The sequence below is a fragment of the Bubalus bubalis genome, chromosome 2 (genome assembly GCF_019923935.1).
Source record: "Bubalus bubalis isolate 160015118507 breed Murrah chromosome 2, NDDB_SH_1, whole genome shotgun sequence".
NCBI classification, from domain to species: Eukaryota; Metazoa; Chordata; class Mammalia; order Artiodactyla; family Bovidae; genus Bubalus; species Bubalus bubalis.
Genome location: NC_059158.1, coordinates 176307891 through 176332485, shown reverse-complemented (window position 1 = coordinate 176332485; position 24595 = coordinate 176307891). Strand labels below are relative to the sequence as shown.

General features: G+C 53.3%; 1 protein-coding gene across 6 annotated transcripts in view; it reads left to right on the top strand.

Moving 5' to 3' along the window:
• The window catches only part of PTPRU (protein tyrosine phosphatase receptor type U), an 89053-nt gene extending 71340 nt beyond the window's left edge, over positions 1-17713 (top strand). For 4 of the 6 annotated variants that reach the window (XM_044938033.2, XM_025278566.3, XM_025278571.3 and 1 more), the window contains 12 exons: positions 3734-3770; positions 4384-4481; positions 4562-4678; positions 5485-5639; positions 7043-7178; positions 8438-8587; positions 9479-9652; positions 12162-12302; positions 14414-14539; positions 14671-14828; positions 16183-16318; positions 16525-17713. In XM_044938033.2, coding sequence (XP_044793968.1) covers positions 3734-3770; positions 4384-4481; positions 4562-4678; positions 5485-5639; positions 7043-7178; positions 8438-8587; positions 9479-9652; positions 12162-12302; positions 14414-14539; positions 14671-14828; positions 16183-16318; positions 16525-16587 — 1491 coding nt within the window. In that variant the 3' untranslated portion in view covers positions 16588-17713. The remainder of the gene's footprint in view (positions 1-3733; positions 3771-4383; positions 4482-4561; positions 4679-5484; positions 5640-7042; positions 7179-8437; positions 8588-9478; positions 9653-12161; positions 12303-14413; positions 14540-14670; positions 14829-16182; positions 16319-16524) is intronic. The other 2 variants (XM_025278568.3, XM_044938032.2) reach the window with 1 other exon arrangement.
• Positions 17714-24595: the final 6882 nt, after the last annotated feature.

Below are 24595 nucleotides of genomic sequence, written 5' to 3'. Positions count from 1 at the left end.
CACCAACCGTCCACTTCAGCAGCCTGGCCAGGGGCCCCCGGGACTGAAAGTTTGACACGACCCCTGTTGTAAACAATGCCCTCCATCTCCTCTACCCTAAGGGGGGGCCTGCAGTGTCCGGGTGCCTCCCCAGACCCTGGCCACCTCCCTGGCCACCACCTCTGTCGCCCTTCTCCCCAGCTCCCTGTGCCCTATGAGTCCTCATTAGCCATACCTTCTGTGGGTCTGGGAGTGGTCGGGTGGCAGGAGCTGCCCTGGGTGCCCTGTCCCCCCACTGCTTGGGGGTCCGGGCCTTCCAGGAAGCAGGGGTGGCCCCAGGCACTCCCCTTTAATAGTAATTCCCCTTGTGTTCCAATCCTTTGTGATCAGTTTGCTTGAAACTCAACCCTCACCACTTTGCCCCAAATTTAGCCCTAATTTGAATGTTTTATTTTGGGGGAACAGTTGGGTATTTTATCTTAAAAAATTTTGCTATGTTTGGGCCTTATAAGAATTAAAAAAAAATTTCATCTAGCAGAGTCCTCTCATTTGATTTTTTTAATGTAACTTTTGTAACAGTTGATACCCGATGGGATTATTTTTTGGGGTACCTTGTCTATTTTATCTTCTTTTTTCTTTTACAAATGTATGTCTGGCTTTTTTCTGATTGCAAAACTACAACTCATTATTAGACTTTCAGACAACGTGTATATGCTTGGGGCCTTGCACTAATATATAAAGTGTAAGGTCCGTGCTGTCGCTTCTGCTGGAGATGACAGTTGTTCCTCATGTGCTCCTAGATACCCTCTGCCTTATTTTGAGTTTCTTTACACAGTTGATTTGTAAAGTTGCTAAACTTACATGGAATATTAGACCCACAGAAGGCAATGGGTGTACTCAGCCTTAGCACCCCCATTAGGAGGTGATGAATATAGATCATTATATATATATTTTTACTTAAAAAATTTTTTTATTTTTAAATTTTTTTGGCCACACGGAGTGGCCTATGGGATCTTAGTTCCCCAATCAATTTCCCAATCAGGGATTGAATCCGTGCTCCCTGCATTGGGAGCGTGGAGTCTTAACCGCTGGACGGCTGAGCAATCCCTAGATCATTATACGTTTTTACATCTCAATCTCCATATGACACATTCATTTAGTTGTTGCCAGACTCTTACGAAATACCCTGAGGGGACATGGCTTATTTCATTTTCAAAGGCCTGTTACCAAAAACATTATTGGCTGAGTACGTGCTCTGTGCCAGGCACTTCTGGCACCTCATGTCATCTTTGTCACACTCTATGAGGTCGAGACCTGCACTTGGCAGATGACAAAACTGAGGCTTAAAAAGATTGAGTGGCTTACTCATGGCCCCAAGGCTCTGAATTAGCAGAGCTGGGGCCTCAAATCCAACCTGAGCCCTGTACCCTTACATGAGACCCTCCCACCCTTACATGAGACCCTGGATCTCTCTCTTTGGGGGCATTGGGATGCCCCAGGGGCCTTGCCCGCTGTGCAGATAGTCAGTCTCCTAGCTCTGCCCAAAGGCACCAGGGAGGGGCAAGTGTCTGCCCAGGAACAGGCTCCTAGGACATGCTGATGCCCCAGAGTAGGAGCACCCCTGCTCTCTAATCCTGGTCTCTAAAGTGGGTGTGCTCATGGTGGTCTCCTTATCTTCCTTTAACATCTGATCATTTAAAACTTTCCATTTCACTGTCCTCTGTGTGACGTAACTGTGCAATAATGCACATGTGCAACTAAAAAGTGAACATGCAGATATTGAAAGCCATCTGTCTGAAAAAGTATTAAGCTGTTTGCTGTATGTGTTGATTAGTAGTTGGGTGCTGGCAATATGCTGGGCACTGGAGACTCTGGCCCTCGTGTGAGAGTCTCAGGCAAACTGGCTTTAGTGGAGTAGCCTGTTCCCAGCTTGACTCAGGCTGGGGGTGGAGGGCAACACTGGCAGCACCTCTGCCAAGCGCCCCCTCTGACCCCAGTTGCCCAGCAGCTCCCCTAAAATGAAGCAGAGGCGTGGCTGGGGAGACAGTGGGAAGGAGTTAGGCTAGGCCTGGAGAGGTTCCGGTAGTGAGGGTTGAGTGACTCTGGGAGACTCTTCGTTCTTGGTAACTTTGACTATGTTTTGGTCATTTTCATGGGAACGTGTAGGTATACATCACGTGCGTGTCTTGGCATTATTCTCATATTCTGGAGGAGAACAGAGGCTTAGAGAGTCAGAGAGCCTGGCTACTCCAAGTGTGTTTTGAGGCCCCGCCTTGGCACCACCTGGGATCTGGTTGGAAATGCACAATCCCGGGCCCCGCCCCAGACCGTCTGAATCTGAATCTGCCTTTTAACAAGATCTCCAGGAGATTCGCATGCACATTAAAGGCTGAGAAGTGCCTGCTTAGTGCCTAGAATCACACAGTTACTACTTGGCAGCAGAGACCCAGCTCAGCCTGACCCAAGACTCGTATTGTTAACTCCTGTTGTACACTGCTGTCTGCCCAGTAATTCTCGATGTTCACACCACTGAGACCTTCAGTGATACTTGTTGACATTTAAAGTGGTAGCAGTAATAATGGCGACCCTTGATTAACTACTGGCTTTGTGTTTGCCATGTGCCAAGCCCTTAATGTGTGTAACTTGACCCTTCACAGCAGCCCAAGGAGATAAATACTATAATTATTTGTTGTATAGATGTGAAAATATAGACAGAGAGAGATAAAGGAATTTGCCCAACACTTAGCAGGAGTTGTGTAGAATTGGGATTTGTGCTCTGGCAGTCTGACTGCAGGGCCCCTTGGGCCTGGGAAGCCCACCGGGTCAAAGGATTTGCTGGGAGCTGTGTTGAGGGTGTGAACTTGAGGCCAGTGGCTGGTCTCTTGCACCAGCTCTGCAGTGCTTCTTACTTATCCCGTGTCACCTGCATTGATTCCCTGGGTGTCTCAAGTGGGCAAGATCTCATGGGTGGTTCCCACCTCAGGGTGGGAGTGGAGTCTGCCTGGTTCCACTTCTCAGCCTGGGGGCTCTGGGGATGGAAGATTAAAGTAGCTCTTGGCCTCTTTTGTGGGAGATAATACAAGTAAAGTGCTTAGCACAGTATGTGTCCATAACAGGGCCTCAAACATTTATTACTATTTTAATAAATAACTATGTAAGTTATTTATTATTGCTATTATCATTATTATTGATTTTGAAGATTCTAAAAAACATTTTATCTAAGGGCCATGAGCAACTCCTGTGCTCACTTGCTCCTAACCTGAAGCCTTCATTGGGCCACCCCAAGCCCTGGGTGACCGGGTTGTGGGGAGGGACATTGCCCATTCTGGTTGCCCTGAGCAGGGCTGAGATAACTGACAAGACCCAGCCTGGGGTCTGGGGTTGCTTAGGGTCTCTGGGGCTTTGGGAACAAGGTAGGGTCACCCTGAAATGTATTTGTCTCCAAAGAGCAGCTGGGTTATAAGCAGATTACGGACAATTATCCCCAATTATGAAAGGGGAGACCCTCTAGGCCTGTGAAGGAGTCGTGTCTTCCCTTGGATCACGTAGCAAAGATGGGTTTAAACCCATGACCCTGGTATCCAGGCTCTACTTCCTTCCTTACTTGGGGATGGGCAAAGGACAGGTCAAGAGGGTGGGGCACTTCTCTGAGTGGGGGCTGTGTGTGCAGCTGCTGGGAGAGGAGGGCAGAGGGGCCTGAGCAAGTGAGGGGCCAATCCTCCGGGTCTTAACACACCCTCTTCTCCTGTTCCAGGGTTACCACAGGTCAAATCACTTCATAGCCACTCAAGGTACCTTGGCACCTCTGCCCATGTTCCCCCTACCCCCGCCCCAGTGTGCTGAGTGCCCTCTGCCTGCCTTCCTGCCTTCCCTGCTGATCTGCCTGCCTCCCTGTCTGCCTTCCATCTGTCTGTCTGGATCTTCTGGAATTTGGACATCCATATCTGTTCCCTCTTTGTGTTTGTGTTTCCCGATGTCTGCTGTCTGTGTGTAGCTCCTGGTCCACCTGTCTGTCTGCATGCAAAAGGGTCAGCCAGCCTCGGTCCTCATGGATGTGGACTGTGCCTCTTGGTCTGGGGGGCTGCCTGGGTCTCTTGGGCTGTGTCTTATCCTCTCCACTGTCCATCTGTTCATCCATCCTGGAAGCTTGTGCCATGGCCCTCCATCTCTTCCTCCTGGGTTCCACTCAGGATGACCGGGGTCTCCAGGCAGGCTCTCCCTGATAATGACCACCGCAAGGGCTCAACAGGCATGAGTCGGCAGTTGATGGGGGTGTGTGGGGGTGAGCATGAAGCCCCCACTGGGGCTCAGGACCCTCCTGGCCTGCATCGGTGGTGTGGGGCAGTGGTGTGCTGGGCCTGGGTGGAGACCTGGCCTTAGAGACAAGCCCTCTCTGCACCCCAGGGCCAAAGCCTGAGATGGTCTACGACTTCTGGCGCATGGTATGGCAGGAACACTGTTCCAGCATCGTCATGATCACCAAACTGGTGGAGGTGGGCAGGGTAAGTGGGGCCCCGGGGGAGGGGGCGTGGCAGGTGGGGGCAGTGAAGAGCCCACTGAGCCTGCCCTTTGGGGACTCCAGGTGAAATGCTCGAGGTACTGGCCAGAGGACTCCGACATGTACGGGGACATCAAGATCACGCTGGTGAAGACGGAGACTCTAGCCGAGTATGTCGTGCGCAGCTTTGCCCTGGAGCGGGTGAGTCTCCTGTGGTCACCAGGCCCCTGCTGGGGTGCCTGAGAAGGTGGGGCAGGGCCCACACCACCCCCCCCCAAGCCCAGGAGTGGAGTGTGGGGTGGCCCTCTGCATCCCGAGCAGGGGGCACTGTGAAAAGATGGGAAGGTGGCCGTCTTGACTGCTGACTGTAAGAGGAAGTCAAGATGACGAGGATGGTGCGAACGTAGAGAACGATGAGGACAACTGCCAGGTGCCGATCCTGCTCTGTGCCTGGCGCTGTGCTCAGCTCGTTACACGTATTGTTTCAGCCCTGCTTCAGTCTGTGGGTTAGGCCTTTGCCATTAGCCCTATTTTACAGATAGGGAAAGGGAGGCTCAAGAGTGGTTACATCACTCATGAAAGGCCACAGGTGAGGGATGGCACAGTCTTATTTGACTGTCTATAAAATCCTCAGAGGAAGGATAGTTTTCCTCCTTTGAACTAAGACTGAGAGCGTCAAAATGATCTCTTAAGGCAGTTGTGTAGCAGGTGGTGGAAGTGGGTGACTTGCAGATCCTGGCCCAACCCCTGCCTAACATGTGTTTTGTCTTCTTTGGGCAAGCGGTTTCTCGTCTTTGAGGCTTAGATTTCTTACTTGTACAATGAGTCATTAATACCCACCTCGTTAGTCTCATTGGGGTGAACTGAGTTCCTGCGGTAAGACGCTCACTCCCGTGCCTGGCACACTGCAGGTGTCTGGTAGACTCCAGCATCCGGTGCCTAGCACACTGCAAGTGTCTGGTAGATGCTGGCAGGGGCTCTGACTGTCACTTCTGTTATCTCCCCAGAGAGGCTACTCTGCCCGCCATGAGGTCCGCCAGTTCCACTTCACGGCCTGGCCAGAGCACGGCGTCCCTTACCACGCCACGGGGCTGCTGGCCTTCATCCGGCGTGTGAAGGCCTCCACGCCCCCTGACGCTGGGCCTGTGGTCATCCACTGCAGGTGGGGTGCTGGGGAGCCCAGGGAGAAGGGGGTGGGGAACGAGGTTGTCCGAGGTTCCTAAAGGAGACTGGGCCCGAGTCCATCCTGCTCAGAGGCAGAGGACAGGGGAGAATGACCCCCTGGTGCCCTTTGCCTTTTGAGCTTTGGCTCTGGGATTGGCACCATTGTGTGCACACTGAGAAGTGTAGCTTATTACTATGGGCTATTGTAATAATAAGTAAGCTTTAGGAATTCCCCCAATTTCACTGTGAAGGACTCAGCACTACTCAGATCAAGAAACAGAACATTAACAGAACCCAGAAGTCCCTGGAACTCCCTTCTGGCCTGTACCCCACCTCCTCCCTTCCAGAGTGATCGCTCTCCTGACTTCTAAGCCTGAGATTCATTGTGCATGCTTTTGAACTTTGTATCAGTGGAATCACACATCAGGTGCTCCTTGGAGTCTGACTTTCTCTCAGCCTTATGCTTGTAAGGTTCATCCATATTGTATCCGATTCTGCTGCGTGAACAAACCACCATGTGCTTATCCATTCTGCTGTGGGGAGGCATTTGGGTGGTTTCCAGCATTGAGCTGTTATGAACAGTGCTGCTAAGGACATTCTCTTGCATGTCTTTTGGCTGACACACACACTCGCATTTCTGGGAGGTAGGTACGTAGGAGTGGAATTGCTCTGTGAATGCTCAGCCTTACTAGATACTGTGGACAGTTTTCCAAGGTGGTTTCACTAATTCCAGCCCCTATCAGTGGCATATGGGATACCCACTGGCTGTGTGTCCTGGCCAACACGTCGCTCTCACCATTTTCAAGCTTGAGATCTTGGTGTCATCTTTGTCCTCCCCCCTCCTCTCAACTCTGCTCTACCTGGTGGTAAATGTGAGGATTCCAGAGATGGGTTCGATCCCACCTAGCTCTCAAGGAGCTCACAGTGAGGTAGTGACCATGGAGCAGGGAAGGGGGTTTTGGTAAGAGTCCACCCAGATTGCTCTGGGAACTCAAAAGCCTGACATTTCCTGGAGGCTCCACTGAATATGGGTTTAAGTGTGTAGGGCTTTGAAGGATGTGTAGGAGATTTCCAGACATCCAGGAGACCAGAACATTCTTGGGTTATGCTGAACATCACTTTTGTTCCTCTTCCCCCATCACAGCTGCCAAGTTGAGCTGGTTTTGGGTCTGCATTCTCTCCACCCTTTCTTTCCTCTCCATCCCCAAGGCCCAGCTCCCCCTCTGTCCTCTGTCACTTTCCCTGGAACTCTTCTTGCAGCCTCCTCCCAGGTTCTGCCATGTCCCCGGTCGCCTGTGTGGTATAGATATGGCCCAGGGCCCCAGGTCTCCTCTCTTCTTCTTCGCGGTCCTGGGCTCCCTCCCCAGGCCTCTGACCTGGCCCCGGGTGCTCTCTCCCCAGCGCGGGCACTGGCCGCACAGGGTGTTACATCGTTCTGGATGTGATGCTGGACATGGCGGAGTGTGAGGGTGTCGTGGACATCTACAACTGCGTGAAGACCCTCTGCTCCCGGCGCGTCAACATGATCCAGACCGAGGTGAGGGTGCGGCCCTCCCCCACAGCCCCTCCAGGACAAGAGTCCCTCGTGTAGGAGCTTGAAGCTGGTGGAGGGTGTCAGAAAGGTGTCCTAGGATGTCCCCTTGTCCTTTCCCATCCCTGGACTTGGCCTGCCAGCCTCTTTCTTTTAAAATTTATTTTTGTTGAAGTCAGTTGATTTGGATGAGATGGTTGAATGGCATCATTGAGGCAGTGGACATGAACTTGGGCAAACTTCAGGAGATGGTGAGGTTCAGGGAGGCTTGGCATGCTGCAGTCCATGGGGTTGCGAAGAGTCGGACATGACTTGGCGACTGAACAACAGCGTAGATGATTTACAACGTTGTTAATTCCTATTGTACAGCAAAGTGATCTGGTAACACATATATACGTTCTTCTTTTGAATATTGTTTTCTATAATGGTTTTTCATACTGCTACGGCTACTGCTGCTAAGTCACTTCAGTCGTGTCCGACTCTGTGTGACCCCATAGATGGCAGCCCACCAGGCTCCCCCGTCCCTGAGGTTCTCCAGGCAAGAATACTGGAGTGGGTTGCCATTTCCTTCTCCAATGCATGAAAATGAAAAGTGAAGTGAAGTCGCTCAGTCGTGTCCAACTCTTAGCGACCCCATGGACTGCAGCCCACCAGGCTCCTCCATCCATGGGATTTTCCAGGCAAGAGTACTGGAGTGGGTTGCCATTGCCTTCTCCAGGTTTATCATAGGATATCCTTTAAGACTGGAAGATAATTGCTTTGCAGTGTTGTGTTAGTTTCTGCTGTACAACCACATGAATCAGCCATATGCATACATATATTCCCTCCCTCTGAAGCCTCCCTCCCCATCACATGCCGTCCCCTGCCTCTAGGTCATCGCACAGCTGCCAGCCTCTCAGGGTCTTCCCAAGCTCAGCTCCATTGTGTTTACTTGGGTGAGGTCACACAGCACTGGGCCAAGGTCATAAGTTCTACAGTCAAGACATAATGCTTATTGGGTTTGTCTCCTTTCTAGATGTGTGACCCTGGGCTGTCCCCTCACCTTCAGAGCTTCTCATAGGGTTATTATGGGATGAAATGTGAAATCAATGAGCAAATATCCGTGGAGGCTGTTTCAAGTATGGTGGGTCCCACATGGAGTAACACATGGTTGGATTCTACCTCAGAGCACCCTAGCCGCAACTTTGAACTTGCCTCCTCCTGACCCTGAAGTCTCTCACTTCTGCTCCCCTCCTGGTTCCTCATATTTTCTCCTCCTGTTCTAGGAGCAGTACATCTTTATCCATGATGCAATCCTGGAGGCCTGCCTGTGTGGGGAGACCACCATCCCTGTCAGCGAATTCAAGGCCACCTATAAGGAAATGATCCGCATTGACCCTCAGAGTAATTCCTCCCAGCTGCGGGAGGAGTTCCAGGTGGGGCATGAGTGTGTGTGTATAGGTGTGGTTCATGAGCGAGCATGTGTGTGGCATTGGGAGGCGCTCAGTGCTGTAGGGGGCTTCCCTGGTGGCTCAGATGGTAAAGAATCTGCTTGCAATGTGGGAGACCTGGGTCCGATCCCTGGGTTGGGAAGATCCCCTGGAGAAGGGAAAGGGTACCCACTCCAGTATTCTTGCCTGGAGAATCCCATGGACAGAGGGGCCTGGTGGGCTACAGTCCATGGGGTCGCGAAGAATCAGACATGACTGAGTGACTGAAAAACAACATCAAGAAGAACAAGAGGAAGAAATGGAGACTCCATGAGTCAGGATGCCTGAGGCATGAAGGCAGGAGGGGAGGGGAGGTGGCCCAGAGTCCTCAGCTTGCTCCTGTGCCAGGCGTTCCTTGACAGGGCCGGGAAGGTGGCCACCTGTGCCAGGGCCCTGGAGTCCGCTTTGTGGAAGACTTGGGGTTTCAGGGCTTGGCTCCTGGGAGTGATCCTTACGGTGCCTTCTGTGTATTGAAGGTGGTGCATGTGCCATGCTTGGTGTTATCTCACTTTATTCTCCCAGCAATCCTTTGAGGTAGGCAAATAATTATTCCATTTTACAGCAGAGGGAAAATGAGGCTTAGAGATAGAGTAGCTTGTCTACAGTATACAGGTGGCGAGGAGGCAGACTCCAGTCTCCAGAGCTCCGTCCGGGCCCTGCACAGCCTGAATCCAGGGAGCCTGGGTTCCCTCCCTCTCTGTCTTCTTTCTGGACCTCAGTTTCTCCATCCATAAAATGGGCATAATAACCCAGCCCAGTCTCCTTCATGGGGCCTCATGCGGGGAGGAGACCCCACAAACACGGGACATCACCTTCCCTTCCTCTCCCTCTCTGTAGACTCTGAACTCGGTCACACCGCCGCTGGATGTGGAGGAGTGCAGCATCGCCCTGCTGCCCCGGAACCGGGACAAGAACCGCAGCATGGATGTCCTGCCGCCTGACCGCTGCCTGCCCTTCCTCGTCTCCACGGACGGGGACCCCAACAACTACATCAATGCGGCCCTGACTGACGTGAGGCGCGGGGGTGGGCTGGGCTCTGGGACACCCTCACCCAACAGTGAGGGAAGGTGCAGGAGCCAGGGAGGAGTCAGGTTAGGGGAGCCCTCTGCCTTTCTGGGGCAGCCCATTGGGTGGCCTTCCTCCCGCACTAAGGATCTTCTATTCAGGGCACTCAAGAACCAGTGCTCCCCCTCAGGTATTACCCTCGGTGTGAGTAGGGATCTGGGTGGTGGAGTTCAGGCACGGCTGTCTCCAGGGTTAGGCCCAGCAGAACCTGGGGTAGGATGAGTGATTCAAGGGCTTTGGCTGGGGAGGCTGGGAGGGTTTGGGGTTGGGATGTGAGATTTGGTATCTGGAGCCAGGGGAGCTTGTCCTGGGGTGGTGGAGCTAGAGCCTGCCCAGGAACCTGGCTTGGAGTAGCGACTTGCTCCCCATGCCCAGTGGTCTGAGGACTCAGGAGCTGTTTAGAAGCCTCTACTCCCAGCTCAGGAGGCTCCACCCCTTTTATTGGGCTTTGCAAACAGAACCAGGGAATTTAGGGTCCAGTGAATAACTTCAGGGTGCCACTGCCCGAGGGGGACAAGTCTTGTGAGTGAGCCCCTATTCCTTCCTAAATGGAACCAGTTTGAGAGAGAGGTGCAGGGGCACACAGGTGGAGGTAAGATGTTACTGTTCTAAGGAAACTGGTGAGACTGGAGAAGGCGACTTCAGCTGTGTGGCTACGTGGATGGCTACTCCTTCAGCCTCGGGCAGGCAGACCCGTCCTCCCAGACTCAGCAGTCCAGCTGGAGCCCCTCCCCGCAAGGGGCAGGCCTTTACATGTTGGTGGGGAGCGGCAACAGTTGCATGCACAGCTTCTGAGGAAGAGCTGGCCTAGAAAGAGAAGGGGAGGGCCTTCCCTTCGGAAGCTGAGCACTTCCGGTCTTGTCCCAAATCCACCTGTGAAGGTGGATGTCACCACTGGATGTCCATCCACGTGGAGATGAGAGCTGTGGGGAGGGAGCTTCCCCCATCGCAGAGATGAGGCAGATGGGCCTTTCTTGGCCCAGTTCTTAGCCAGAGCCTCTTGGCACAGCGGTGCAGGGAACAGTGGGGTTTCTCCAAAGAGAGAAAGCTCCCATACTTCCTTCCCCAGGGGCTTCCTGGAGTGAGCTGAAGGCAAGCAGGGGCGAGCAGTCGCAGCCACTGAAGGGAGTGAACGGAGAAGGGGCTGGGGTCCTGGGGAGGTGGCCTAGGGTGCTGGTGAGCTTTGGAGGGGGATGTTGGAATCTGTGGCCTCACTCTCGGCTTGCTCTCTGGCCTCAGTGTGCCCGTCTGCACATGGGGGTGATGGAGGGGAGGCTCTCTGAGGTCCTGACCCCTGAGCTGGAGAGGGTCACATTGGGCTCCTTGGCCTGGTGGGAATGGGCCAGTCCGGTGGAGAAGCTTCCTTGGGGCTGTGATATCTCACACTTGATCCCAGCCATGCAGGGCCTGAGGCTTATGAGCCAGGCCCTGCTGCTTGCATTGCGATGAGCTTATCTGGGGGCCAGGTGGGGGCCGTTTTTGGTGGTTAAGTCTGCAGGGAGCCCCAATGGGCGCCCAGGCCTGAGTGTTGGAGAGTCTGGCTGGGCTGGGCATTGGGGAGCTGCCAATCAGGAAGCCTTTGGTGGGTCCTGGGGAGAGGGGTTGGTAACAGAAGAGCATCAGGAGAGGGAGGGGACATGGCACAGCAGGGACAGGGCAGGGTACAGGAGACTTGGGGCTGGAGCACTGAAATGGGGGGAGGGCTGTGGCTGGCTCCCCTGGTGGGGCAAGGACAGGAGTGGGGAATGGGGTCAGTACTGGTCACTGGTCTGGGGGCTTGAGTTGGGGTCCAGACTCTTCATCCATGGAGTTGGAAGGCACCTAGATATTTGTTTATTAAAAAAATATTTCTTGAACTCCTAAAAAGTTCTGGTCACAGGCCACACCCTGAAAAAAATCTGCTCTCCTGAACCTTGCCTTTGGGGAAATGGGTTGAGACAGTCAACAAACAAGTATACAATGGACTGTCAGTTACTGTTAATTTCTTTAAAAAGCAACCAGATAGAGGAAGTGTTTAATGTGGGTTTTGGGGTATGCATGTGGTTATTTTTGATGAATTGGTAAAGAGGGCCTCTTTGAAGCGGTTGAAGTTAAGGAATGGCCAGAAAGAAGTGAGGGAGAGAGCCCTGTACACCTGGGAAGTTTGTTCCAGGTAACAGCAATAGCAGGTGCAAATAGCAGGGAGCAAGCTTGGCCAGCCCCTGCCCACCACGCCCAAGCTCCCATTGCCACCTATTGGGAACCTTCGGCTGTTTAGCTCAGGGGGGCCGTGGGCTTGGGCCTTAGAGGCCTGGGGGCTCACCCTGTCAACTCAGGCCCCACGGTGCCGGCCAGCCTCCACATTGGGTCCCTAGAGGCAGCCTGGTCCTGTGGGGTGGAGCTGGGCTGGGCAGGGCGGAGGACAGCGGGGCAGAGGCTTGGCGGTGTTGGGCGCTGAGTCCCGGTTTCCCTGCAGAGCTACACCCGGAGCGCAGCCTTCATTGTGACCCTCCACCCGCTGCAGAGCACCACTCCCGACTTCTGGCGGCTGGTCTATGACTACGGGTGCACCTCCATCGTCATGCTCAACCAGCTACACCAGTCCAACTCCGCCTGGGTGAGGGCTCCGCTGGCCAGGCTGGCCAGCTGCCTGCTGCCCAGGCCCCAGTCTGTTCAAGGGCGCATGGCAAAATCAGGGGTTGGAGCCCAGCTCTGCCACCTTGCCTACTTGCTGAGCTGCCTCAGATGTGTCCGACCCACTCCCAGAGCCTCGGTTTCCTTGTCTGTAAAACCAGGCTCAGCCCAGAGAAATGCAGCTGCTCTTTATGGAGTATCTGATGTATACTAGGGACTCTGCGTTGCACTTACGGGCTTCAGGTGAGAAAATTAAGACCCAGAGAGGTGAAGGGACTTCTCCCAGGTCACACAGCTGGGACGTGGCAGAGCCGTGCCCCTTACCTGGGGCTGCCTTCTTCCAGAGCCTCTGCTTCCTGTCACTCAGCTAATCATGGGGGCCTTTGAGGCAGAGTAGAAGTCCAGCCTCCTTACTTTCTGACAGTTTGATCTAGGGTAAGTTAATACACCTCTTCGAGCCTCAGTCTCCTTTTCTGTGAAATGGGGACTATCTCAGCACCCGTTCCATCATGAGATTATTATCAGGATGGTGTGAGATGTACGTGGGATGCTTAGCACTGCGCCGTGACTGGCACATTGCAGGTGCTCAGTACGTGACAGGGGTGAAGATGATGAAGGTGACCATTGCTTCTGAGGATGGTCCAGAAGGTGGTCAGTGATCTCGGCCTGAGGCAGCTTCCCTCATTTCTTTCTGGGGCTCCGAAAGCTGGAACTCCTGGGAGGTCCAGACACCCCACCTTCCAGCTCTGTATGACCATTGCTATAAGATGAGCATGACAGCCTGGAGATGGCCGCCTGGAGAAGATTGTTAACCGGGCTCCTTGCAAGTCAGGCAGTTGGTATAAATAACCTAGGACTTCAGGGTAATGGGCTCCAGGATCTGGGCAGGGGCCTAGGGGAGTCCCATGTTGCATGAACCCTGCCCTTACTAAGATGGAGGGGAGGGACCCAGAGGGAGGCTCACAGAGATGTCATTTACTAGTCACATGTTTGTTCATTCATTCAACCCTTTGCTCATGGGCCACTCCCTATCAACCTGGTGGGGAGGTGGAAGGGGAACATGTGGCCCCTCCCAGATCTCATGGTTTAGGGGAAGCAGGTACTGAAACTGATCATGACAGCAGAGGCAGAGGCTACCATGGAGCTGGTACAGGGACACAGAGGAGCCTGGGGGATGGTATATCAGGGAGGGCTTCCTGGAGGAGGTAATATCTGAGCTGAGAGGTACCGGAAGGGTAGAATTGAGTTGGTGAAGAGATGGGGGACAGGTGGTCCATGGGGAGGGAGCAGCATGTGCAAAGGCCTGAATACAAGGAGTTGCCAGGACCCCAGGAGAAAGAGGAAGGTGGTGCCTTCCCTTCATGGTCAGAGAGGGAGGGAGATGGAGCAGGGTATTGCCTGGGAGGAGCCTGGGGACTATTTCACAGCTGGAGAAACTGGGGCTCGGAGGAAGGAAGAGCCTTGCTAGAAGGCTGTACTGGAAGGCTGGGGCCTCAGACCAATTCCCCAGAAGACCCACATATTTGTGTGTAAGGGGGCTGTGCCTTCCTGGTCCCTCCACTGGCTTGAGAATGTGACCTGGAGGGGGGTACCTTTAGGACCCTGACTCCATGGAGGGGTCCTGGGGCAGGAGTAGGGGGGTGCTAAGCTGTGCTGCAACAGAGGGACACCCCATGTCTGTGAGCTGATGCTGGAGGGCTGAGGCAGCGAGAGAGAAGGCCTCGGGGCAGGGGTGCTGGGGCAAGCGGGGGTCATTTGAGGCCTGTCCTTGGAAGAAGGCAGCCAGGGGGAGGTGTATATGCTTGTGAGGGTGTTAGGTGTAGCTATCTAGTGGCACAGCGGTGTTAATGAACCCACAACAAAGAGTTTGTCTCGGCTGACTTGAGTGTATCAGTACAAACGCACCGGGTGGGTGTACACTGTGATTTGATAGGTGAGTGGTGGGATGTTGGGGGGCTGCGGGGGGACTTGAACGTGAGTCTGGAGTGAGTGGTGGGCTCCTGGGCAAACATGGAGGTCTGGGGGTGGGTGTGAGCAGCAGCTGCCCCACCAGCTCTGCTCAGCTCAGCTCGCCTTCCCATCCTGCACAACCAGCCCTGCCTGCAGTATTGGCCGGAGCCAGGCCGGCAGCAGTATGGCCTCATGGAGGTGGAGTTCGTGTCGGGTACAGCGGACGAGGACTTGGTGGCCCGAGTTTTCCGGGTGCAGAACATCTCTCGGGTGAGTGGGGTGGGAGCTCCAGGATGAGAACCTGGGTGGGGGCTGGGCTGCTTTGAATGACCCTCTCGAGGTCCCCAGGGGGCCGTGGAACCCTGGTGCTCAGGTCCCCTGGCTGATTGCTCCCGCCCCAGATGCAGGAGGGGCACCTGCTGGTGCGACACTTCCAGTTCCTGCGCTGGTCCGCCTACCGGGACACACCTGACTCCAAGAAGGCCTTCCTGCACCTTCTGGCGGCGGTGGACAAGTGGCAGGCGGAGAGCGGGGACGGGCGCACCATCGTGCACTGCCTGTGAGTGCCGGCCCGCCCTTGGGTGGGAAGAGGGCTTGGGGCGCCATGGACCAGGGGCAGAGGTCAGGGTGAGAGAGGGCTTCAGGGCTGGCATCCAAGCCCTGAGCTTCCAGACAGCATGGCCCCGTGAAGCTGACCCTGCCTTCCTTGGAGGAGCCCTGTCACTTTCCAGGGTGTGGACTCCATCCTAAACACATGACCAATATAGCCTCTTTGTGATGTTTGACTTTGCCAGTTTAATTGGAGGGAGTCCTGTCTAAATAGTTGAACCCATGATACGGTAGTGGTACATTTTTTAAGCCAATGGAATCCTGGCCTTTGTTCGTGCCTGCATGCGTGTACTTTCTTTCTTTCCTTCCTCGTGCATTCATTTACATGCTTCATTCACAGGTTCATCTATTCACTCACATCTGGGTGCACTCATTCCTTTGCCCCCGCCATTTTCATGCTTTCAGCACTTACTGACCCCAGTGCCAGGCTGGGCACACAGGATGCAGGGGCAGGGAGCTGAGTCAGGCAGGGCCTGGCCCTCTCAAGGGCTTTTGGTTTTAGTGGGAGATGCCCCTCAGGAAGGGGACAGAGGGCCTGGTTTGTCCCTCATCTCCCAAGAGAAGCACTGCCCCGGGTCACAGAGAGCAGAGGAGGGAGAGGGCTGGGGGAATCAGAGGGTCTCCCTGGCGTTGCCGCCCGTTTGGGAGTGTCTGTGCGCTTGAGGCTGTGTCTGTGATACTGGGGGTGACTGGTGATCTCAGTGTTTGTTTTCCACTCTGCTGTCTGGATTTTTGCTTGCTGCCCTGCAGCGCTCCTCTGTCACTGACTTTGTCTGGGTGTCTTTCTCCTGGAGTGTGTCTCGACTCCTTGTTCTCAGAATCTGCTCTGTTTCTCTTAGAGGTTCTGTTCTAGATACCTTTCGCTTGGGATGCTAGTCTTTTATCCTCTGACTCCGCCCCCTTAACCAGCGCTTCCTGCTGCCCACCTTTCGGCTCCCTGACCCCTTCCATCTGGGTTTCCTAGCCCCTCCCCTCTGGGTTCCCTGACTCCTCCCTTCTAGGGTCCCAGGCCCCTCCCCTCCCCTCTGGGTTTCCTAGCCCCTCCCCTCTGGGTTCCCTGACTCCTCCCTTCTAGGGTCCCAGGCCCCGCCCCTCCCTTCTGGGTGTCCTAGCCCCTCCCCTCTGGGTTCCCTGACTCCTCCCTTCTAGGGTCCCAGGCCCCGCCCCTCCCTTATGGGTGTCCTAGCCCCTCCCTTCTGGATTCCCTGACTCCTCTCTTTTCGGTTCCCTGGCCCTGCTCTCCATCTTTGAGTTCACCCTACCCCGCAAGCCCAACCCCCAATCTTTTCATGTCTCTCCTTTAGAAATGGGGGCGGCCGCAGCGGCACCTTCTGCGCCTGCGCCACGGTCCTGGAAATGATCCGCTGCCACAACCTGGTGGACGTTTTCTTTGCTGCCAAAACGCTTAGGAACTACAAACCCAATATGGTGGAGACCCTGGTGAGGAGCCCTGTACCCCTTGCCCGTCCGCTTCCAACTTCCACTCCCTACCAGGCCCCCCTCAGATACCCTCTCCCGTATCTGGGCCCCACAGTTGGGCCTTGGGGTCTAGTCCTGTGGTGTGAAAGCATCACCCCCATTTCTCCCCTTCTCCCTGACCGTGGGGCAGAGAGGGACCTGGCTGGTGACTCCTGTCCCTCTCCCAGGATCAGTACCACTTCTGCTATGACGTGGCCCTGGAGTACCTGGAGGGGCTGGAGTCAAGATAGCAGGGGCCCCTGGCCTGGGGCACCCACTGCGCACTCAGGGCCAGGCCCACCATCCCCAACGGACCCAAGAGGAAGACCTGCGCCCCCAGGGAAAGCACCGGAGTGGGTGCTGGGCCAGCCTGGTGCCCCCTTCCACTGTGGGCAGGGCCTTTCAGCACGGCCGTGAGCAGGCTGTGGGCCAAGGAGGAGCTTAGCAAGACTGCAGCCCAGCCTGCCTCACGGGTCCTTCAGGCCTGCTGAGAGCCCTGGCACCTCCTGGCAGAGTGGCCGGCTTGGAACTGCCAGCTTAGGGGGCCCCAGACCCAAGCCCCTGGACTGCATCCCAGCCCTTGGCAGAGATGAGTGAAGCCCTGCAGAGCAAATGGCAGGCCAGGGTTTCCACCCAGCTTGGCCCGATGTGGGGAGAGCGTGCACTGGGGCTTGGCATCTAATATCCCATCTGGCCAGCCCCTGCAGGTCTTGGGGAGACCACACTCTGCCCTGATTCTCCAGTAGGCACTTCAGACTGGTCCTCGCAGGGGCAACTTCAGCTCCCTTTTCCACCCCTCGCCTCCCTGCAGCCCTGGGGATATTTTGCTCATGATCCCCCCGACCCCGAATTTCTGCGTCCCTGAATGTGCCCTGACCTCCCCCAAACCAGGATCTGCCCATCCCTACCCTGTCCTGTGTGGGGTCCCTTTCTTGCTTGACCCAATGTCTGCAGAATGATGTCACCTCAGCCCCCTCTGCCTGTCACTTCAGGCCTCACTGGCTGGGTCCTGCTCCGCCTGGGTCAGTGACAATCGGCAAGGCTGCATGACAGCCCCTGGGGTTGAGGTCCCTGTGGCTCCTGGTCAGGGTGCCTCCTGGGGCGCTGTTGTCAGGGGTGCTCACCACCCCCTAGGGTTTGGAGAAAGAAGGTATATTTTGAGATGGAAGATCAATGCTTTTCTGTTTATTTTTTGATGGGTGGGTGGGAAGTTCTCTTTAAAATGGGGCAGGCCACACCCCCATTCCGTGCCTCAATTTCTCCATCTGTAAACTGTAGATATGACTACTGACCTACCTCGCAGGGGGCTGTGGGGAGGCATAAACTGGTTGTTTGTAAAGCGCTTTGTAAATAAACGTGCTCTCTGAATGCCACCGAGCAGCCTTGTATGTGTCTGACCAGCCTGACTGGAACCTGCCCCCAACCTCCCAGTGCCATGGGAGGGCCCCGGTCTGGTCTTGGATTTTCCATCCATAAAATGGGGGGAGAGGCATGGACCTGAGCATCGTTCAGGGGCCTTCCACTTGCAGAGCTGGTTCCGCCCAAGCCTCTGAAGCACTCAGACAGGAGGCTTTATCCCTAGACCTCTGATGGCCATGGAGCTGCCTCTCAGCCCCTGTGGGCTTGGATCCAGGTTGAGCTCCTTTGGGTCCCTCCTGAGAAGCTCAGGCTTCAGTGTCAGACAGATGGTCCCCCAGGGCTGTGAGACCCTGGGCTAGTCAGCTGCCTCTCACGACCTTGGTTTCTTTCCCATTTGTAAAATGGAGACAGTTCTATTTAGGATGAAACGAGACAGTGATTAAGTGCCTGTGTGGTGGCGGGTGTGTAGAAAGAGGTCCGTTTAAAACACAACACAGACCAGACAGGGTGGACCCACTTCAGCTGCCCGAGTCCGGCCCATCCCCAGTCTTGGAGGAGGAGTGAGCTGGCTGGCAGGGACCCAAGTCACCCCTGGCTCTGTCACAAACTTGCTGTAGGGCGTGGGCAAGACTCTTCATTTCTGGGCCTTGGTTTCTTCATGTGGAGACTGGCACTATGATGTACTGATTTTGTCCACACTGACTGACTCTGCCTCAGTTTCTCCATTGGTTGAAGAATACAGTTCATTCTAAAACCCTCACAATTCAATATCCTTTAATCTGAATTAAAAATCTTTTGACGGTTATGATCCCACTTAGTGAGGGCACAAGCTGACCTTCCCATTCATTCTGAACTGACGACTAAGACTTACCTGATGGGCCACAAATGTACGTCATAGATACTGGCCAAGCATTATCTGGGACTTGCTTTGACCAACAGAATGTGGCAGAATTGACATCAGGTGAGCTTCTGGGCTTCCCAAGTGGTGCTAGTGGTAAATAACCCACCTGCCAATGCTGGAGACATAAGAGTCGTGGGTTCGATCCCTGGGTCCGGAAGATCCCCTGCCGAAGGGCGTGGCAACCCACTCCAGTATCTTTCTTGGAGAATCCCATGGACAGAGGAGCCTGGTGGGCTACAGTCCGTGGGATCACAGAGAATCGGACATGACTGAAGCAACTTAGCATGTAGCACGAGCTCTGGCTTCTAGACCTCAAGAGGCATTGCAGCTTTTGCTTTTGCCCTCTTGGCACTCTGCCATGTAATGAGGCCTGTCTCGCCTACTGGGAGATTTGAGGGCACATGGAGAAGAACCAACATGTGAATGAGGTCATCTTGGGCCTTCCAGTCAGGCTGACCTGTCAGGTGAGTATACCCACATGATTAAGCTTAGCAGAAACTGCTCAACCGACCCCTAGAACTGGAAGAGATAGCAAATTGTTTTTTAAGCCAGGAGGTTTGGGGATTGTTTTGTTACGCAGCAAAAGCTAACTAATACATACAAGTTCAGTGCAGTGGGTGGACATATGAGTTCTGTGCAGTGGGTCAGCGGTCATGCTTCTCCCTCCATCAGGTGCTAAGTTCCTTAAGGGCAGGAAGTGTTTCTGTGTTCACCTGATTGTATCCATTGCCTGGCAAAGGACTGGACTTGAAGCTGATGCTTAGGAAATGTTGGCCTGAGGGAGGGAGGGAGGGAGGTTCTGCCTGTCTGTCTGGCCTTACTGGAGCTTTCAGAGGAGCTGGGAGGGTGGGCTGTGTATTAGGAGGCGTGCAGGCTGCAGAATCAACAAGCCAAGCTCCCACATCCCCCCAGCTGGTGACCTTTCTCGAGTCCCTGAACTACCCCAGGCTCAGTTTCTTCATCTAGAGAAGGAACATAACATTACCTCCTTGCAGGATTGGTTGCAAAGTCTAGAGATAAAATGTTTGAAGAGAACTAGCAGGGTCCCCGTGACATCCCTGGCCCTCAGAGTCACCATCTCTTATCATAATCCTGAAGCCCTGGATAGTAAATGTGCTCACCATTGCCCAGTCGTTTAGCACCTGAAGCCTTTGTCTCTTACCTAATCCATACAACAGCCCTTCAAAGTAGAGGCCACCCCTTCATTTTAGAGATGAGGAAACGAAGGCTCAGGAAGGCAGTTTCCTCACCCAAAGTCATAGCCTTTGCCCGGCAGAGCTCAGACTTGAACCTCCATCAGGCTGACTCCAAAGGCTGCGTCTGTGGCTGCACTGCGGCCTGCCTGGGGGTGTCGGAAACCGGGGGACCCTTGATGCAATGCCAGATGTGATCGGTGGCCTCCGTGCTGACTTTCAAAGGCTGTGAAATGAGTCAGAGCCGGTGGCCTCTCGGACAAGGTGGCCTGGAGCAAAGACATTGAATGGGCCAGCCTGGCTCTGCCCAGGGCTGCAGGGGGAGCAGACGTGGGGTAGAGGCCCCGTTGCCCCACTCCAGTCATTAGAATCTCTATAAGTGCTGAGGGGCCAGCTGCCTATTTACTGCCTGGAGCTAAATTTTTTTCTTTATGTCATCATAAATCTGGCTGTAGGAACCTGCCAAGGTAATTATTACCTCTCACCACCTCTCTGCTGGGCCCTGATTGGGACATGTTATACATCCTGGGCACCCAGGAGATGGAGCTGTGACTTTGATGGATGTTAAGGCCGTTTGTAAGGCCCTGATTGAGAGCGGGGCCTGGCTGCTCCCTGTTACCAGGCTCCTACTGACCTCCCCTGGCAACCTCTACTGGACAGGGGCTTAATAGACACCCTCAGGGTGGAGGCCAGTGCAGAAATAAAGGTGTCGTTATGTGGGCAGAACTGCCTTGTGATGCGGCGGTGGGAGCAGAGACTCTGGCGTCCAAGGCCCTTGGTCCACAGGGCTCCTCCCCATGGGGGAACCGTGGCTGGTCCTGACCTTCAGTCAGCCTCGGGGTCCTCATCTGAGAAACGGGAGAAGAAGGAACCAGGGGCTGTGGTGCTCCCAGGGCAGGGGGGACTGGATGGTGCATAGGGTTGGAGGGACCTATGGTTTCAACAGGTTCAGGCCAAGTGACGTCTTGTGGTGGAGGACGAGAGCTTTAGATGTGGTGACGGGAAAGAGCAAAGCTCCATTCAGTGTTTACAAGGCCCGGGGCATGTTGCCAACTACTCTGTGTGGATGGTCCTGTTGGCCTCCGAGGAGACCTATGAGGCAGGGGACATTGTCATCCCCACTCTAGAGGTGAGAAGATTGGGGCTCCAAGAGTTTAAGTGACCTGCCCAAGGTCACAGAGCCCTGGAGTGACTGACAGCGGTGGCCAGAGTGGTTGCTCGAACAACTACACCAGGTCCCATCACTGGTCTGCTCAGACCCCCCGCGACCTCCACCACTCGGTGGGCGAAGCTGAGCTCCTGGGGTGACCTTGAAGGCCCTGGCTGATGGGCTCTGCCTTCTCTCCGCGTGTCCCTCCTGCTTCTCTGCTCACTTGGGCCTCCCTTCTCATGGCTCCGAGCTCTCTGCCTGGGTGCCTTCTGCTGGCCTCTGCATGGCTGGTCCTTCTTGGTGTTCAGGTCCCAGTTTAGCAACCCCCCCATCACGAGCCCCTCCCTGATGGCCCCAAGGGGGACCCCTGCCCCACTGACCTGTCGTCTCAGGGCCTTACCCTTTGTATGTCCTTCCTCACTTTTCCGAAGCTGGTGATGAACTTGGTTATTCACTGATTATTTATTCACTGCCTCGCCCTCCAGACTGTGCAAGAGTCGGAGCTGTGTAGCTCAGATCCCTCTGTGTCCCCTGCACTAGCATGGGTGCCTGGCTTGTATCGGATGCTCAGTGAATATTTGTTGAATGAATGGAAATTTCAGAGAGAGGACTTGAACTCGGGCCTGCCTTGTTCCAGAGTCCATACCCTGAAGCGCATTATTTTTAGTTTTTCAGATGGTCACGTGGCTTGATGCCATTTGAGGCCTGGTTCCAGTGTGGGCTTGGCCAGCACCATGCTGGGCTGCCTTGGATCATCACCTGCCCTCTCTGGGGTTCAGTATCTGATCTGTCTAATAAGGAGGTAGAACTAGGTGGGGCAGTGATGGTTCAATATCAGTGATGATGGGCTGGCATTGTTTGGCGGTGGTGCCAGGCGCCTGGCCTAAGCATCTGCTCTCTGGGTCTGGTGAAACCTAGGGTGTGGTTTGGGCTTTGGTGTGAAGACCTGGGCACCTTGGATTATATTTAATACAGACATTATCCCTGATCTTCCCAGCAACTCTGACGTAGATATTGCCAAAATCACTTGATACATGAGGAAACAGGCTCAGAGAATTGAAGTGAATTGCTTAAGGTTGTACAGTCACTAAAGAGCCAAGACAGAGGGTGTGTGTGTGGGGGGCGGTGGTTAAAAAAAGAAGAAACGACAGACTGAGAACCCATGTCACTTGACTCCAAAGCCCTTGCTCTTAAAATCCTCATAGAAATTTCAGAGAGTCTGAACCCGAACCACATTAACTTGTAATTTCTCTAACACTCGCTCAAGCTGGGCTCAGCCACAGAAAGATGTAGGCAGGCCTAGCTGAGGCCCACAGTTAAAGAGCCTCCCAGCCTCACTGCTTGGCACCTAGTAGGCCTGCTGACAACGCTGTTGAATGAACGTCTGAATGTCTGTTGAATCTGCAGATGGTGGAGGTGGCCTGAGTCAGCAGGAACCAAGGAACTGAGAAAGCCTCTTGAAGAAAAATGAAATGCATCCTAACTCACTTCCTACTTGCTCCCAGGGGTGGGAAGAGGGAACCTTTCCAGGAATTTTATTTTCTGTTCATTTGAAAGCTGAACAATGTGGCTTTGTTGGGCTGTGTTTATTTTGTGACTGCATTCTCCTTTTGAAGTGGGCTGGGGACAGAATTTGCTCTGCAGGGTTACAGCCCCTGTCTGCCCCTCCTCTGCCAAAGGCAGAGATACCCTGGCCCCTGTAGCCTCTTTGCCTGACAGACTCGTTGCTCCCTTCCATGTCTGTCTCTCCCACAATACCAGTTATCTATTTTTTTTTTTTCTTTTTGTCTCTGAGCTTCAAATCCACCCTTTTTTGCCCTGCTTTGAGATACTGCAGCTGGACCCTGTAAATAATTCTTTTGCCAGCGGGAGCAATGTTCAGCTTTGCCAGTAGGGGGCACTAGAGGGACATTGCGAGGTGATGTCAGGTTCTGCTCTTCCACCATCTTTTTTTTTTTTTTTTTCTCGGCACAGGAGCCACGACCTCAGTGGCCTTTGTGGACCAGCTCTGATCTATTCCCAAGCTTCACTCTCCAGTTCTAGCCCATACTCCCTGGCAAAGTTCTTAGCCACTAGAGGCTGTATGTGCTTGTGTTCCTCACACCCTCCCTGAAGAGGTCTGGATTTCGGTCTTGAGGGAGGGCTTTTAGTTCCATCATTATTCACTCTGCCTCAGCCTAGATATATTAGCAACTCTTTTTTTTTAATTTTTTTTTTATTTTTTTTTTTTTATTTTTTTTATGACTCTGCAACAGCAAAATAAAATCCTTTATTTCCTGAGTTCAAAACTCTTATATAAAATTATTTTATAAAATTATATATAAACTCTAATATAAAATTAAAAAACAGTATGGTCACATTATGAACTTGTCTAGTCATAAGTACACAGTTACAGAGTTTCCCAAGCCATTGGCAAAGTTTGTGGCTCTATACTTATAATAAATTGTGGAATACACAAGAGGGACCAAGAATAAAAAAAAAAGCAACTCTTTTTTTTTATTTTTCTGCAGCCCACTTTTTCTTCTGGATATTTCTTTCTTTAAAACATACATTTTCTTTTGATGTAGGGCATTTTAAAAAGTCTTTATTGAATTTGTTACAACATTGTTTCTGTTTTATATTTTGGGTTTTTGCCATGTGGGATCTTAACTCCCCAACCAGGGATCAAACCTGCACCCCCTGCAGTGGAAGGCAAAATTTTAACCACAGGACCACCAGGGAAGTTGCTCTCCTGGGTATTTCTTTCTTGCTGTTTTCAGATCCTTTAGAGTCCTCTTTTCGGAGAAGGCAATGGCAACCCACTCCAGTACTCTTGCCTGGAAAATCCCATGGATGGAGGAGCCTGGTGGACTGCATTCCATGGGGTTGCTAAGAGTCAGACACGACTGAGCAACTTCACTTTCCCTTTCACTTTCATGCATTGGAGAAGGAAATGGCAACCCACTCCAGTGTTCTTGCCTGGAGAATCCCAGGGACAGGGGAGCCTGGTGGGCTGCCATCTATGGGGTTGCACAGAGTCGGACACGACTGAAGTGACTTAGCAGCAGCAGCAGCAGAGTCCTCTTTTACTCCTGTTGGTAATTAACTACCTTATGCTAGTTAATAATTCTTTATATTAAAATTTTTCATGCTCAGTTTATGGGTTCTGAACTCTGTCTCTTGACTGGGTTCTAATTGATATAGAATTGGGAGCAGGGGTGGTTCCGGGATAGACCGTCAATGGTGGAATTTTGATTGGCTTCATTGCCCTTGGGCTGGAGCATAGCGCTAAGCACCTTGCCACTGGGACTTGGGATGCTAGTAGTCCGCAGCATAATGGCATCATAATTATGTGATCACCTGTGATGGATTTTGATGGAATGCTAACTGAAGCAAATGTCTGGGGAGCCCAACTGACTACTGCACTTGACTATCATGTCAGTAATTATGAGTGCGAAGACTGTGGTGTGGGATGGATTCTTGAAGGCATTGGGGCACTTACTCGAAAGAAAATAAGTTTAGGTCACTTAATTCTCAGCTCAAATCATGGTTTGAGAACCACAGAGCGTCTGCAGCATCTTTAAAAAAATCTTATTTCATGTAGCCACAGGGCTGATATTGCTGAAAAGAAAATATAAAATTTAATGGTGTGGGTCACGGAATTTAAATGTCAGTGA